The 17,355-nt window shown below is 41.0% G+C and overlaps 1 protein-coding gene across 3 annotated transcripts in view; it reads left to right on the top strand.

Annotated features, from left to right (window-relative positions):
- The window catches only part of LOC140201749 (glycerol-3-phosphate acyltransferase 4), a 106,006-nt gene that overhangs the window by 41,485 nt on the left and 47,166 nt on the right, over window positions 1-17,355 (top strand). For all 3 annotated transcript variants that reach the window (XM_072266366.1, XM_072266368.1, XM_072266367.1), the window contains 3 exons: window positions 2,111-2,200; window positions 12,882-12,975; window positions 15,185-15,300. In XM_072266366.1, coding sequence (XP_072122467.1) covers window positions 2,111-2,200; window positions 12,882-12,975; window positions 15,185-15,300 — 300 coding nt within the window. The remainder of the gene's footprint in view (window positions 1-2,110; window positions 2,201-12,881; window positions 12,976-15,184; window positions 15,301-17,355) is intronic.

A 17,355-nucleotide genomic window follows, 5' to 3' on the forward strand; every position in this document is an offset into this window, starting at 1 on the left:
GCAATACATTAAAAGGTTACTATCAGTTACAAAAGAAATTTATTTTTAAAAAGTTTATAAAGAGAACAAACAGTGAGTGTTCATGGGGATCAGTGTCTGTTCAGAAATCTGATGGCGGGATGTAAAAGTTATTCCTAAAACGTTGTGTGTGTCTTCAGACTCTTGTATCTCTTCCTCGATGGTAGCGATCAGAAGATGGCATTTCCTGGAAGCTCAGGGTCCTTAATGATAGATGCCACATTCTTGAGACTTCGGCAATTGAAGGTGTCTTTGATTGTGGGGGTAGGGGGTGACTAGTGCTCATGATCGAGCTGGTTGAGTGTACAGCCTTCTGTAGGCTATTCTGATTCTGTGTACTGGTGCCTCCATATCATACAGTGATACAACCAGTCAAAACACTGTCCATGGTACATCTGTAGAAATTTGCTAGTCTTTGGTGACATACCAAATCTCCCAAATTCCTAATGAAGTATAGACCGATGAGACTGTTGCGGGAGTGAAGCTGCTTGGATCTGTGTAGTAGGAAGAAGCAATGGGTCTTGACCTTTCTGATAGGTGACAGAGGAGTATACGTGTGCAGGATGCAGATGGAAAGGGACTGCTCAAGGAGAGAGAGGATAGAGCCAAGGTATGAGGAGATACATTCAGGGGTCAAGTGTAGTGATAGAAGCTGGAAGTATGAAGTTGAGATACTCTCAGTTTGGAGGTGGTGGAGGGGAGATACCCTAATGTGGTGAGATCTCCAGTCTGAAAGGCAGTCAGCTGGTGTACATTGATAGTGTCCTGGTCAAGATAGATAGATATCAAGAGTCGTGTCTAGCCTTGGTAAGGTATATGTCAGTCCACCAGACTACAATGGCACTGTCCTTCTCTGCGAGTTTGATGACAAGGTTGAGATAGGTGCAGGTTGAGTGGGGAGGATGAGGTTGGAGTGAGTAAGTGATCTGTGGAGAATTCAAGACAGTTGAAATAACATTGGCATTTGGAAATGTAATGTTCAAAGGAGGTAGAAGGCCAGAATAGAGTGTCCATGAGGAAGAGGAGAACTGGAGGAAGGGGTCATCAGTGGTGGTTCAGGACTCCTTGCCAAAGAAACAAGCACAGAGGCAACATAAGAGCTTGACATTATAATTGGTGTTACACTTGTCACCTTCACATTCCAGCGCTCATTAAGGTGTGAGCGCAGGATTGTGAAGGTGATGTGCTCACCTCCAAAGGGTGAGGCATTGAGTATAAGTTCTGGTTGCTTAACCTATGGGAAAGTTTGGTATAACAGAAATAGTGAGGAGAAGGTTCACCAGCATGTGAATCTACACCAGGTGTAATTATAAGGAAAGATTAGACAGTCTAGGCTTATCCCCTTCATGGAAAAAAAGAGGCTGAGGGTTGACCTTGTAGGGGTTTATAAAATTATGAGGGACAGAGATAAGATCTAGAGTGACACACATGGGCAAAGTGATGAGAAAGCATGTGACACACTTTCCTTTATCAGTCAGGGCATTGAGTACAAGAGTTGGGATGCCTTGTCCAGCTGTTCAGGGACCTGTGTCCATGTTATGTCGCTCTGGTGTTGTATTAATTGAGTAATCTGGTATTGAAAAAGTAATGTAGGCAATGAAACAGTGAAACAATTGAATTGTGATGAAAACACATCTAATTTACTAATGCCTTTCCAGAATAGAATTGGAGGGGATTGCGTCTTGTGGTTTTGAGTCATACTCAGCATTTATTATTTTAGCTACCTCTTTTCATCCAACTTTCCGGTGGTCATTGGAAACTCGGGGTGTGGAATGGCGAGAGATTATAATGCCCAAGTGACACACGGTTCGAAGAAATTTTTCAGAGACCATTTGACTTGTCAGCTTGGTGCTAACCCTAAATGCAATTATATGTCAGCTTTATGGCCCAACGGTCCAAGATGATTCAAAGACTGTGTTGACACAGGATTCATTAGGAATTGACTGTAGTATCTCAATGAATCTGGTTAAGAGAAGAATAATGCAAATTTACTGAAAAGTTTGAAAGAGAAGTTTAAAATTTTTCGTTCTGTAGAAACTTATCTACTAACTTGTATTAATTGTGCCTTCCCTTCAATTTTCCTTTTGCCTAGGTTGAAGGACTTTTTGAGCAAGCACGTACACTTGATGTGCTACAGGATCTGCGTGAGAGCGCTGACTGCTATTATACATTATCATGACAGGTTGGTATATATTGCTGACAGAGGAGGTAGCATTATCCCAAAATTTACTTGTAACTGGGTACTTGAATTTCATTTGGCAATTAAAGTCAGTAAATTTAAAAAGTTGCACATTTTATCATGGAAACCAGATAGAAGGAAGATATGGTTTGTTGTAGCACTGTAAGTATCAACACTTACCATTTTTAAAGTTATGAAACACCCCAAGTGATGTAATATTTGTATTATCAGATAAGGTTTGACATCATGCCTAAGAAAGGAATTTTGGGACTGATAGCTAAGATCTAAAGGTCAATGTAGAGAGCTTAAAAACCATAAATAAGGAGAGAGAAGGAAATATTCAGGGAAACAGTTCAAAGCTGAGGGTAAGACAGCTGAACATATGACTGTCAGCAGTTAGGTCGTCAGTAGTTGGATCATTGTGCTAGAACTGAAGGAACATGGATGTATAGGTGGTAGGTGTGATTGAGAAAGGGAAATTTGACAGCATGAATAAGAATTTTAAATTTAAAAGTGTGGACTGGGTTTGGGTGCAGAGGGGGTGTGCAGGACAAAAGTAGGTCAGCAGAAATGGAACAGCTGATAAGGTAGACTTATAGCATGGACACCAGTATTTTGAGCAATAAATAATAAATCTGCTCTTACTCCATCTGCATGCACTTTCCCCATGGTTATGAATTATGGTTATGAACTTTCCAAATGGTCATGGTTTCATGAATTATTCTAATTCCATCTTAATCATGTTCAAGTACAATATATGACATTTTCTGTAATTTTAATAACTAAGGAAATTGTTTTTTTTTTAAAAAGCTCTTTTAGTCTTGTTCAACATTTGAAGATCTAGCATAAGGTTGTGTGGACAAGTTAAGTTATGAGCTTAAAGAGTAGAATTACTTTAAATATATTAGTACTACTTTACCAGTATCGATAAACAACAGTCCCGTTTTGGGCAGAAGTGGCTACCCAGCTAAATTCAATTCAGCTTCCCATTCCCACTCTGCCATGTCTGCCCATAACTTCCTCTACTGCCATGATGCGGCCAAACACAGGCTGGAGGAGCAGCACCTCACATTTTTTCGGTGTCTCTTCCAACATGATGGTATGAACATTCATTTCGCTAACTTATGGTAATTTCTCCTCCCCTTTCCTATCTTTTTCCATTTCTTATTCTGGTTACCCTCTAGCTTCTTCTCTTCTGTCCTGCCCATCACCTCCCTCTGGTTACTCCCTTACTCTTTCTTCTATGGTCCACTGTCTCCTCTTATTAGATTCCTTATTTTCACCCCTTTACCACTTACACCTGTCCATCCCCCATCCAGCTACCACCTCCTAACCTGGTATCACCTATCATCTGCCTAGCTTGTACTCCTTCCCCTTTGAGTATACAGGTCCTCCCCAACTTTCCATGAAGTGTTCATAACCCAGATAGTTTGCAATTCAGAAATGTGGCCATGAACTGAGTTCCCACAGGGTAAAAATGCACGTAGCCCCACAGCAACTGGCATGTGCATCTTGCCGGTCTCCAAAATACTTGTTTGTACAAAGCCAGGAAGGACCTGTATTGAGTGCTAGAGTACATCTTCAATATTTCTTTAATTTTGCAGTGTATGTAATTGTGGGATCTGTAGTTATTTGGGATTTTTCTATAGAACCCTCCCAATAGGAACAGAGATGCAGATTGGGAGGCAGATTTTTAAATGATGTAGCCATTATGGTAAACTAGCCAAGAATATAAAGGAGGATAGTGCAAGCTTCTTTAGGTGTGTGAAAAGGAAAAAAATAGTTAAGACCAAAATTTGGCCCTTGAAGACAGAAGTGGGTGAATTTATTATGGGGAACAAGGAAATGGCAGACGAGTTGAACAGGTACTTTGGATCTGTCTTCACTAGGGAAGACACAAACAATCTCCCAGATGAAAAAAGTGGCCAAAGGACCTAGGGTAATGGATGAATTGAAGGAAATTTATATTAGGCAGGAAATGGTGTTGGATAGGCTGTTGGGTCTGAAGGCTGATACGTCCCTGGGACCTGATGGTCTGCATCCCAGGGTACTTAAGGTGGTGGCTTTAGAAATCGTGGACACATTGGTAATCATTTTCCAATGTTCTATAGATTCAGGATCAGTTCCTGTGGATTGGAGGGTGGCTAATGTTGTCCCTCTCTTCAAGAAGGGAGGAAGAGAGAAAACAGGGAATTACAGACTGGTTAGCCTGATGTCGGTGGTGGGAAAGATGCTGGAGTCAATTATAAAAGATGAAATTACAACACATCTGGATAGCAGTAACAGGATCGGTCCGAGTCAGCATGGATTTACGAAGGGGAAATCTTGCTTGACTAATCTTCTGGAATTTTTTGAGGATGTAACTATGAAAATGGACAAGGGAGAGCCAGTGGATGTAGTGTACTTGGACTTTCAGAAAGCCTTTGATAAAGTCCCACATAGGAGATTAGTGGGCAAAATTAGGACACATGGTGTTGGGGGCAGAGGTACTGACATGGATTGAAGATTGGCTGGCTGACAGAAAACAAAGAGTAGCGATTAACGGGTCCCTTTCGGAATGGCAGGCGGTGATCAGTGGGGTACCACAGGGTTCAGTGCTGGGACCACAGCTTTTTACAATATATATTAATGATTTAGATGAGGGAATTAAAAGTAACATTAGCAAATTTGCCGATGACACAAAGCTGGGTGGCAGTGTGAAATGTGAGGAGGATGTTATGAGAATGCAGGGTGACTTGGACAGGCTGGGTGAGTGGGCAGATGCAGTTTAATGTGGATAAATGTGAGGTTATCCACTTTGGTGGTAAGAACAGGAAGGCAGATTATTATCTAAATGGAGTCAAGTTAGGAAAAGGGGAAGCACAACGAGATCTAAGTGTTCTTGTACATCAGTCACTGAAAGCAAGCATGCAAATACAGGAGGCAATGAAGAAAGTTAATGGCATGCTGGCCTTCATAACAAGGGGAATTGAGTATAAGAGCGAAGAGGTCCTTCTGCAGCTGTACAGGGCCCTGGTGAGTCCACACTTGGAGTACTGTGTGCAGTTTTGGTCTCCAAATTTGAGGAAGGACATTCTTGCTATTGAGGGAGTGCAGCATAGATTCACAAGGTTAATTCCCAGGATGGCGAGACTGTCGTATGTCAAAAGATTGGAGCAACTGGGCTTGTATACTCTGGAATTTAGAAGGCTGAGAGGGGATCTTATTGAAACATATAAGATTACTAAGGAATTGGACACACTGGAGGCAGGAAGCATGTTCCCGCTGATGGGTGAGTCCAGAACCAGAGGCCACAGTTTAAGAATAAGGGGTAGGCCATTTAGGATGGAGTTGAGGAAAAACTTTTTCACCCAGAGAGTGGTGGATAATGGAATGCTCTGCCGCAGAAGGCTGTGGAGGCCAAGTCTCTGAATGCTTTCAAGAAAGAAATGGATAGAGCTCTTAAAGATAGCGGAATCAAAGGTTATGGGGATAAAGCAGGAATTGATACTGATTGTGGATGATCAGCCATGGTCACAGTGAATGGCGGTGCTGGCTCGAAGGGCTGAATGGCCTACTCCTGCATCTATTGTCTATTGTGGAGTCCTGGCTGTCACAAGGGTGGGATTAGCTGCAGGGTATTTTGGGATTTAGATGTTTTAAAAGGGACAAGGTGGGGAAATGATATTGCTAATTAGGGATAGTATCACAACTGCAAAGGGAGGATATTGTGGAGGAATTGCCTTCTGAGTCAGTATGGGTGGAAGTCAGAAACAGAAAGGGAGCAATTACTCTATTGGGAGTATTCTATACACCCTCCAGTAACAAGAGACACTGAAAAACAGATCAGGAGGCAGATTTTGGAAAGCTACAAAAAACAGGGTTGTTGTCATTGATGGCTTCAACTTTCCTAATATTGACTGGCATCTCGTTAGATTTAGGTGGAGTGGAATTTGTCAGATGTGTCCAGGATGGATTGCTGGTGCAATATGTAGGTAGGGTGGCTAGATGAGGGGCCATAGTAAATCTGGTGTGAGGCAATGAACCAGGTCAGTAGTCAGATCTCTGAGGCTTATGGAGAGAGTGACTGCAGCTCCCCACTTTTACCATTACCTTGGATAAGATAGGAACAGTTTTTATTGGCGGACAGTGAACTATTTTGCTATTGGGCAGGAACTTGAACTGTAAATTGGAAACAGATGTACTCGGAAGCAGAAATGAGGAGGTTGTTTTGAAAACGCTTGCTCGGGGTTGTGGATTGAGGCAGGAAAATGATGGTAGGGTGAAGGAACCATAGCTGATGAGATCTGGAACATCTAGTCAAGTGGAAGAAGGAAGCATACTTAAGGCTTAGGAAGCAAGGATCATGCAGAGCTCCAGAGAGTTACAAGGTAGCTAGGGAGGACCTTAAAAATGAACTTAGAAGAACTACATGTACATGAAGAACATGAGAATTACTTGAGTGAGGCTAGGACTAATTAGGGTCAAAATTGGAAACATACCTGGAGTCAGAAGAGGTAGAGGAGGTCCTTAATGTATACTGTGCTTTAGTATTCACCAGTGAGAAGTAACTTTAACAAATGTGAAGTCAGCGTAGAACAGTGTGATGTGCTGAAACATGTTGATGTTAAGAAAGAGAACATGTTGGAACTTTTGAAAAATGTTAGGATAAGTCCCCAGGGCTCTATGGGATATACTCCAGTTTACTATGGAAATTGAGGGAAGAGGAGATTGCTGAGCTTTTGGCGATGACCTTTGGGCCCTCACTGGTCACAGGAGCAGTATGAAATGGTTGAAGGGTAGCAAATGTCATTCCTTTATTCAAGAAAGATATAGGAAACTCTTGGGAATTATAGATCAGCGAGTGGTGGGAAAACTTGAAGAGAATACTTAGAGACAGGATTTTGAGAAGCATTGTTTGATTAGGGATAGTGAACATGGTTTAGTGGGAGGCAGGTCTTGCCTCACTAACCTGATTGAATTCTTTGAAGAAGTGACAAAACAAATTGACAAAGGCAGATCTCTATATATGGTGTGTATGAATTTTAGTAAGGCATTCGACAAGGTTCCCTATGGTAGGCTCATTCAGAAAGGGAGGCATGGGTTCCAGGTTTTCTTGGCTGTGTGGATTCAGAATTGGCTTGCCCACAGAAGGCATAAACCATAAGACATCGGAGCAGAATTAGGCCATTCAGCCCATTGAGTCTGCCCTGCCATTCCATCATGGCTGATCCTGGATCCCACTTGACCCTGTACAGCTGTCTTCTTGCCATATCTTTTGATACCCTGACCGAGGAAGAAACAATCAACTTCCGCCTTAAATATGTACACGGATTTGGCCTCTACCACAGTCTGTGGCAGAACACTGCACAGATTTACTGCTCTCTGACTTTAAAAAAAACCTTCCTTACCTCTATTCTGAAGGGTTGCCCCTCAATTCTGAGGCTGTGTCCTCTAGCTCTGAATACCCCCATCAGAGGAAACATCCTTTCCACATCCACCTTATCTAGTTTTATCAACATTCGGTAGGTTTCAATGAAATCCCCACACATTTTTCTAAATTCCAGTCAGTACAGGCCCAAAACTGCCAAATGCTCCTCATATGTTAACCCCTTCGTTTCCAGAATCATGCTCGTGAACCTCCTCTGGACTCTCTCCAATGACAACACATCCTTTCTGAGATATGGAGCCCAAAACTGTTGACAATACTCCAAGTGAGGCCTGACCAGTGTCTTATAAAGGCTCAGCATTATCTCCTTGCTTTTACGTTCTGTTCCCTTTGAAATAAATGTCAACATTACATTTGCTGCCTTTACCACAGACTCAACCTGTGAATTAACCTTCTGGGAGTCTTGCACGAAGACTCCTAAGTCACTCTGGACCTCTGATGTTTGAACCTTCTCCCCATTTAGATAATAGTCTGCATTATTCCTTTTTACTAAAATGCATATCATACATTTCCCAACACTTCCTTCTGCCATTTTTTTTGCGCATTCTTCCAATTTGCCTAAGTCCTGATGCAATTGCATTGCTTCCTCAGCACTACCTACTTCTCCACCTATCTTTGTATCATCTGCAAACTTTGCCACAACGCCATCAATTCCATTGTCTAAATCACAGATGGATCTTGGGGTCCACATCCATAGATTCCTCAAGGTTGTAGTGCAAGTTGATAGGGTGGTTTAGAAGGTGTATGGTGTGCAGGACTTCATTAGTTGAGTTCAAGAGCCAAGAGGTAATGTTGCAGCTCTGTAAAATTCTGGTTAGACCACACTTGGAGTATTGTGTTCATTTCTGGTCACCTCATTATAGGTAGGATGTGGAAGCTTTAGAGAGGGAACAGAGGAGATTTACCAGGGTGCTGCCTGGATTAGACAGCAAGTTATGAGCAAGTTAGGGCTTTTCTTTTGGAGGGAAGAAAGATGAGAGGTGATTCGAGAGAGGTCATTCAAGATGATAAAAAGCATAAATTGAGTGCACAGCCAGACTTTTCCCCAGGGTGAAAATAAGATATAAGGGGCAAAACTTTAAGGTGTTTGGAGAAAAATATAGGGGGATGTCAAAGGTAGGTTTTTTTTTACAGAGTGGTAGATGCATGGAACCTGCTGTCTGGGGTGGAGTTTGAGATAAATTCTTAGGAGGGATGAACAAAAAACAGAAGGCTATGTGAGAAGAACAACTAGATTGATCTTAGAGTAGGTTAAAAGGTCAGCCCAATATTGTGGGCCAAAGGACCTGTACTGTGCTGTATTGTTCTCTTAGAAATGCTTTGTTAAATGGTGTGCATTACATCCCACAAACACAATGGATGATACTGAGAATTTGTAAAATGAGGATTGTTTACCACCTGTATTAAACTCCTGAAGACAGGTGGCAGATCAACTGATGATCCCCCTGGTGATAGCACAGGACAGTTAACATCTTAGTCCATGTGTATTTTTAACACAGAAAATCCCAGCAGTGCTTGGCAGGTCAGTCCGAATCGATGAATTGCAAAAATATTAATGTCTTATGTCAGTGGTCTCTTTCAAAATTTTGGACTGATACGTTACCTCTCTTGACATCCTTCTGAAAGTTGCTCAGGAAACTGGTTCTAGTCACCTAAATTTATTTGTATCTCAATAATCTTTGTTTCTTAAGATTCTTGCTCTTCAGATCTCTCTACTACCTTTGTCGTTTCCACCTCTATGAACCTTTTGTGGTGGTGTCCTCCTATGGTTACTTTCTTTTCCAGTGATTGCCACACAAAGCCCTGTATTCATACTGAGGACATGCTTTATATGTTGTATAAAAGTATGGTTGCGCTAAATGAGGTGAACACATCAGCAGCTTAAAACTGAGCATCCGAGAGGTGCTGTGAATTACCATCAGGAAAAGAAAGGTACACCATCACAATACAACCTTGTGATCTGACATGTACAAAGTCTGCAGTACTATCAAGCCAGGGATAAATAAGGAGTACAGAATCACATGTTCCCAGTAGGCATAACTAAAAATGCTAAACCAAAAGGCAGTGTGAGATAGAATTAACACTACCAACAGATCGGGTTCAAGTTTTGCATCCCTGCCACATCATGTGAATGGTGGATAATTAGCAACCGTTGGGATGAGCAGGAAGCTTCAAGGACGTTGACCTCTCCCATTGTGTCCAATCCCAGTACAAGTGCCAAAGCTGCAGAGTATTTTATGGGGGGAAAAAAGACACCATATTTAGCGAGCTTTGTTGAGAAGATCCACCTGAGCATCCTGCTGAGAGCCTCACCCCTATAGGAACCTATATTCAGCCAATTTGAATCAGTTCATTTGATACCAGTAAAAAGCTGAGACGCTGGATGTAGCAGACAACATGCAGTATCTGCGAGAACGTAGAACGGTATAGCACATGAACAGGTCCACCATGTCTGAACCAACCATGACCACAGCGCAACATCTCGTTTGCTTGCATGTGGTCTGGATTGTCCTCTATTCTAATGTGCTGCCTGTTCATGTGTGTATGTTTAAATACCTCTTAAACGTTGCTATTGAAACTGTTTTTACCACCTCCCCTGGCAGCACATTCCAAGCACCTCCAGTTAATTGAAACATCCTTCTGATACTGATGTGCTCAAGAATCTCACCAGTATCTATGCCCTTTGGTGAACTAAAGCAAACTAATTATTTAGGAACTCTCCCACTTCCTCAACCTTCACATTTAAATTCCCACTTTTGTCCTTGAGTGGACCTTTTCATTCCCTAGCTACCTTCTTGCTGCTTATAAATTGCTGTGGGATTCTCCTTAATTCTACTATTTCATGGCCTCATTTAGCCCTCCTGATTCTTGTTTAAGCTCTTTGCTGCTTTAATTTCCTAAGCCTGAAAACATGCTTCTTTTCCCTTTCTGACAAAACTTCAAATATCTTTTTGTCTTCCAAGGATCCTGGACCTTGCCATGCTTTCATTCTCACAGAAAACACTGTCCTGAACTCTAACCAGCTAACCTTTAAATTGCTTCCCACATGTCAGATGCAGATTTATCCTTAAATAGATATTCCAAACTACAATCCTCAGTTCCTGCCTGATACTATAGTAATTAGACTTCTCCCAGTTTAGTACTTTTATCCAAGATCCAGTCATATCTTAATCCATAACTGTCCTAAAGCTCACAGAATTATGATCACTGTTCGCAAATTCCACCCCCTCTAAAACTTCAATCACCGGGCCAGGCTCATTCACCACTTCAACTGTAGTATGGCCCCTTCCCTTGATGGAATATCTGTTTATTGTTTCAAGAATCCTGCTAGGATGTATCTACCAAAGTCTACCCCATCTATGTCGTTGGCACTATGGGAGTCCCTGTTTATACTGGGCAAGTTTGCATCATCCATTACAACAACCCTGTTTTGTATTATTCTATGATACACCTCCAGCTGGCAGTTGGAAGGCCTATAGTGATAGCACCTTGATATTGTACTGTATTGAAGTTGTTCCCTTGAGTGTGCTTCAGCCAAGCTGTTCCACACAATTACAGCATTGGATTATACTTGACAGTGTGGAATATTGCCCAGGTACAGTGTGATAACAAGAAAGAGAACACATCTTTCAGTCACCAGTAGAGTGATGTCAGGTGCCAAAGATAGCTTCATCAGGTGGCATTTACTCACTAAAAAAATAGTTCACAGGGGTGTACTTTGCATTTTGCTTCTTTACCTCAATGGCAGAGTTGAATTCCAGAGATGACACAAGTGTGACTACTGTTGACAACAAAGGAATATTCAACCAATTGTGACATCGGGGTGGGGAGGAGGTCCGAATAAAACTGAAATTATGGGCACTTAGGAGAAGGACTCTGTTTATTAGAGTTGTGTGTTGTACACAGGGAAATCATGAGGAAGTCCTGCCTTAGGACATCACTGCTGCAATTCTTGAGGGCATTATCTAAGACCAACCAGCTTGAGCTGTGTCATTGGTGACACAGGAAATTCATTGGCTGTTCTGTATTCAATTCCATCTGCAACTCCTCACCAAATAGTGATCCATCCTTGCATACAAGATCTAAACTCCATCAGCATGAACTGATAAGTAACATTTATACCCAAAAGTGTTAGGCAATGGCTATCTCCTACTGTGAAAAAAAGTCTGACCACTTTGATATTCAATGGCATTAATATCAAAATACCGTACCCTCAAAGTTCTGGAGATTGCCATTAACCAGAAACTCTGGATCAGCCACAACAATATAGTGGCTACAAGGGCAGGTCAAAAATGACTCACCTGACCCTCCAAAGTCCTTCCACTATCTGTAAGACACAAGGCGGGAGCATGATAGAACGCTCTCGATTTGGCTGAATGAATATAGCTTCAATAGTACTTGAAAAGTTAGACACTATTATGACAAAGGAGCCCGCTCAATTGATAGCTCACAGAACCACTCAACATTTACTACCAGCACATTGTGACTGCAGTGTGTAGCATGCATAAAATGTACTGCAGTTGCTTACCCAAGCCACCTTGATTACACCTCCCAAACCAAAGCGTCCAATGCTAAAGAAAAAGGACGTGGGCAGCAGGAGAATGGGAATGCCACCCGAATATTGTATTCCAAGTTGTGCACTATTCTGACGTGGAAACATTGCTATTCTTAGTTGCTGGATCTAAATCCTAGAAGTCCATTCCCAACAGCATGACAGGCATATTTTCACTGGAAGACCACAGCAGTTGAACAAGGCAGCTCTAACAACATCTCAAGGGCACTTGGAGGTGGGTAATAAATGGTGGTCTAACCAGGAATGTCCAGATCCCAAAAATAAATCAGTAACAGCTCCTAATACCACCTCGTCAATGTCCTTTACAATTCTCCAACTCCTTACTTGTCTTAATTTTTTCGAGATATCTGTTGTTGCTTCTGGCCATTTGCCATCTGTTGTTCTCTGAAGCTTTTCCCAGGTGCATTTCTATATGTAATGAATACAAAGCAGAGTTGTTTTATAGTTAGTGGACAGGAAAGAAAAGGTGAGATTGCTGGGAGAAAGATGCTGGACTGATGTGCTGTGCGAAATTGCTGGATCAGAGGAAGACTAAAAGACTGATAAACAATAAACATTTATCCCAGCCTGTATATGAAATAGAAGGGGCTGGCTACAGCGTTTAAGCCAGCAAGATATTACACAGACCTGCAGACACTGAGCTTTCCAGTGATTGTGTTGATATTTGTGTATTTCCTTGACAGTGAAAACAGACCCAAAAATGGAGGTATATGTGTTGCAAATCATACTTCTCCAATTGATGTCATCATTCTGGCTAGTGATGGCTTCTACGCTATGGTGAGTAATTCTCTATGTGCAGATCCATGTAAAAAGCTGAATAGATGTAAATAATGCCATGTACCTTGGATTCTAAAACTAGCCATTTTGTTTCTAGATATTGTCATCTTCAGTCTATCATATTTTTATATTGCTCAGCAAATGGTCTGCATGGTGCATACCAGCCTTTGTCAGTAAACTGAATAAAAGCATATTCACTCATTGCTGGCTCTTGAACCAAGTGGGTTTCAAATAGTTTTCAGAATCAAATTCTATCTCAGATTAAGCATTCCATATCCTGACAACTTTAAATAAAGCCTTGTCAATCTTATTTCCAATTATTTAAAATCTATGATTATAGATTCATAAGGCACAGAAGAAAGCTCTTTAGCCAACCATGATCATAATGACCATAAATACTGTTCTATCGTTCTGTTTACCGCAACTTGGTCTTTTATGCTGTGATAATCCCAATGTTCACACAAAAATGTACTTTTTAAATGTTGAGACAACTTGCCTCCTTCACCTTCTTGGGCAGTGCTTTCCAGATCACAACCACTGTCTGGATGAGAAAAGCTTTTCTTTGGAACCTCCAGATTAAAGAGGTTTTAAGATGATTAGCTATTACTTTTATGTTCTATTCCTTTATTTAAAAACACTAATTAGCCTTACGGGTTTTAAGGGCTCCATGATAATGTAGTGGTTAGCGCAACACTATTAGATCAACATTTGAGTTTGAGTGTGATGAACATTTTTTAAAATTGTTCAGCAAATTTTCTTCAGTTTTTTTAAAGTATAATTTTAAAGGTGCTCAGAAAATGAATAGCATCTGACTCTAGCTGTGAAGTGGTTCGCACTTAATTCTGTGTGAGTTTCAGAAAGGACAGAGGATAAGACTAGAGTGGACATCCACAACATACGGTATACAGTGGCATGCAAAAGTTTGGACACCCCTGGTCAAAATTTCTGTTACTGTGAATTACTGTGTGATAAGTGAGTAGAAGATGAACTGATCTCCAAAAATCATAAAGTTAAAGATGAAACATTCTTTTCAACATTTTAAGCAAGATAAGTGTATTATTTTTGTTTTGTACATTTTAGAGTGAAAAAAGGAAAGGAGTACCATGCAAAAGTTTGGGCACCCCAAGAGATTTGAGCTCACATATAACTCTTACCAAGGTCTCAGACCTTAATTAGCTTGTTAGGGCTATGGCTTGTTCACAGTCATCGTTAGGAAAGGCCAGGTGTTGCAAATTTCAAAGCTTTATAAATACTCTGACTCCTGAAACCTACAGAAAGCATTTACGAGCTGTGATACTTGCCAAAGGAGGTGTTACTAAGTACTGATCATGCAGGGTGCCCAAACTTTTGCTTTTCCTTTTTTGTTATTTTGAAACTGTAAAAGATGGAAATAAAAAAGTAATTTTGCTTAAAATATTAAAGAAATGTGTCATCTTTAACTTTATGCCTTTGAAAATCAGGTCATCTTTTACTCAGCTATTCACAGAAACGGAAGTTTTGACCAGGGGTGCCCAAACTTTGGCATTCCACTGTATATGGCAAATCTTTTGCATTTATTCATTTTCAGTGTCACCTTTCTTTCTATTACTACTTTGTCTAGAATACATTCAGTAGACTTCTGAAGTTTAGTTGACCACTTCATGGTTTTTCATGGCACTAAAATCAGCTTGGCTGAATCAGAATTTCCACTCTTGGGCAGGGGATAGGAAATTTGAACACATGAACTGGATGTATGCAAAGAACCTGGAATGTTACTAAAATATACGTATTGCTAACTGAATATCTTGAGTGCTTCTGACAGCATTTGTAGATCTGCCTATACCAATACTATCAAAATAAGCAACTTTTGTATTGTAATTCTTCTTGTGGGGTGTTGCTGGATGTCATGATAATTGTAGTTCCCTGCAAGTTAATGCAGAATGAATTACTGTATCCTTTTTGAAGTGCAAGACATACTGTAAATATAACAATTTACTCTGCGTTCTAAAATTTTCATTCCCTTCACATAAGCAGTGTTGCTTCTCCTTTCCCTAAAACAATAAGCAATCTGAAGATAAAGATGATTTTCTTTACTTGTCAGAAAAATCTATAATAGGTTGGGAAAGGAAGAGAAAAAGTAATCACTCTTCTAGTCAGATAAATAGAACTTGTTACCTGAAGAAATGAGCCCTTTCCTAACCCTGTGTGTGACTGGATTTTGTTTAAACAGGTTGGGCAGATTCACGGTGGGCTGATGGGTGTCATTCAGAGAGCCATGGTTAAGGCTTGTCCTCATATCTGGTTTGAGAGATCAGAAGTCAGAGATCGCAATCTAGTTGCAAGAAGGTGAGGAGTATTTGGTAACTTTTCAGTCCTTTAGATTTACCGTCCAACTTATTTGTAAGTTGCCACAACATACTTAATTTTTACTGTGTTAAATCAAATAATGTTTCCTGTTAGTCCAAAAGGACTAACTATCTACAAAATTCACTGTCTTTTTAGTGGCTCCAAGATCCAATTGATCTTGTTTTAGACTCAACAGAGTGGGAAGAATTAAAGGAGGAGGGATGGTGTTACTAGTCAGGGAAAATGTCATTGCAGTGCTCAGTCAAGATGGACTGAGGAACTCTTTAGTGAGGCGTTATGGGTGGAACTGAGAAATTAAGAAAGGTGTAACCACGTTAATAGGGCTATGTTAGAGACCACCTATAGGATTTAGAGGAACAAATGTGCAGAGCAATCACAGAATGTTGCAAGAAACGTAGATTGTTGTACTATGTCATTTTAACTTTCCACATTTTGACTGGCACTGCCATACTGCAAAAGGACTGAATAGAATAGAGTTTGTCAAGTGCGTTCAGGAAAGTTTCCTTAATCATTACGTAGAAGTCCAAACAAGAGAGTGTGCAGTACTTGATCTTCTATTAGGGAATGAGATAAGATAGGTGACAGAAGTTCGTGTAGGGAAACACTTTGCATCTAGTGATCACAATGCCATTAGTTTCAAAGTAAATATGCAAAAAGATAGGTCTGGTCCGTGGGTTGAGATCCAAATTGGAGAAAGGCCAGTTTGATGGGATCAGAAATGATCTGGCAGTTATGGGTCGGGAAAAGGTTTTCTGGAAAAGGTGTATTTGGTAAGTGAGAAGTCTTTAAAAGTAAAACTTTGGGAGTACAAAGTTAGTAGGTGCCTGCCAGAATAAAAGTTAAAGATAACAGATGCAGGAAACTTTGGTTTTCAAGAGATATTGAGGCCCTGGTTAAGGGGGGTGGGGGGGTGGAGTGCATAGCAGATCGGGACAAATGAGGTGCTTATGGAATGTAAGAAATGCAAAAGAACACGTAAGAAAGAAATCAGGAGGGCTAAAGGAAGATACGAGGTTGTCCAGCGGACAAGGTGAAGGAGAATCCTAAGGACTTCGACAAATATCTTAAGAGCAAAGGGATTGCAAGGGACAAAATTGGTCTTCTGGAAGATCAGAATGGTAATCCATGTGTTGAAGCAAAAGAGATGGGGGAGATCTTAAATAAATTTTTTGCATGTATATTTACTCAGGAGACAGACACGGGGTCTGTAGAAGTGAGGTAATGCCACATCAACTTCATGAACCCTATACAGATTACAGAAGAGGAGGTGTTTGCTGTCCTGAGGCAAATTAGAGTCATAGAGAAGTACAGCACAGAAGCAGGCTCTTTGGGCCATCTAGTCCATGCCGAAAACATTTTCCCATCGACCTGCACCGGGACCATGGCCCTCAATACCCCTACCATCCATGTACCTATCCAAACTTCTCTTAAACATTGAGATCGAGCTCGCATGTGTGCTTGCAGCTCATTCTCAGTTGGTCCTACCGAAGTGGATACTCCAGGCCTGACAAAGTGTACACTCCAACCCTGCAAGTGCAAAAATTACAGAAGTTCCAGCAGAGATATTTAAATCATCCTTAGCAACAGGTGAGGTACAAGAGGACTGGAGGATAACCAACAGTGTTCCACTGTTCAAGAAAAGGTGTAAAAATTAAGCAGGAAATTATACGCCTGACATCAGTAGTGGGAAAGTTTTTCGAAGGTATTCTGAGGGACCAGATATATAAGTATTTGGATAGACATAGACTGATTAAAGATGGTCAGCATGGCTTCATGCATGATATGTCATGTCTAACCAATCTTTTAGAGTTTTATGAGGAAGTTACCAGGGAATTGGATGGAGGCAAGGCAGTGGATGTTGTCTACATGGACATGTAAGGCAGTTGACAAAGTTAGTCAAGGAGATTTAGTCACTTGGCATTCAAGGTGAAGTATTAAATTCATTGGCCTTGTGGTAGAAGCTTCTCTGATTGGAGGCCTATGACTAGTGGAGTGCTTCAGTGATCAGTGCTGAGCCCATTATTGTCTGCCATC

Source organism: Mobula birostris, chromosome 8 (genome assembly GCF_030028105.1).
Source record: "Mobula birostris isolate sMobBir1 chromosome 8, sMobBir1.hap1, whole genome shotgun sequence".
NCBI classification, from domain to species: Eukaryota; Metazoa; Chordata; class Chondrichthyes; order Myliobatiformes; family Myliobatidae; genus Mobula; species Mobula birostris.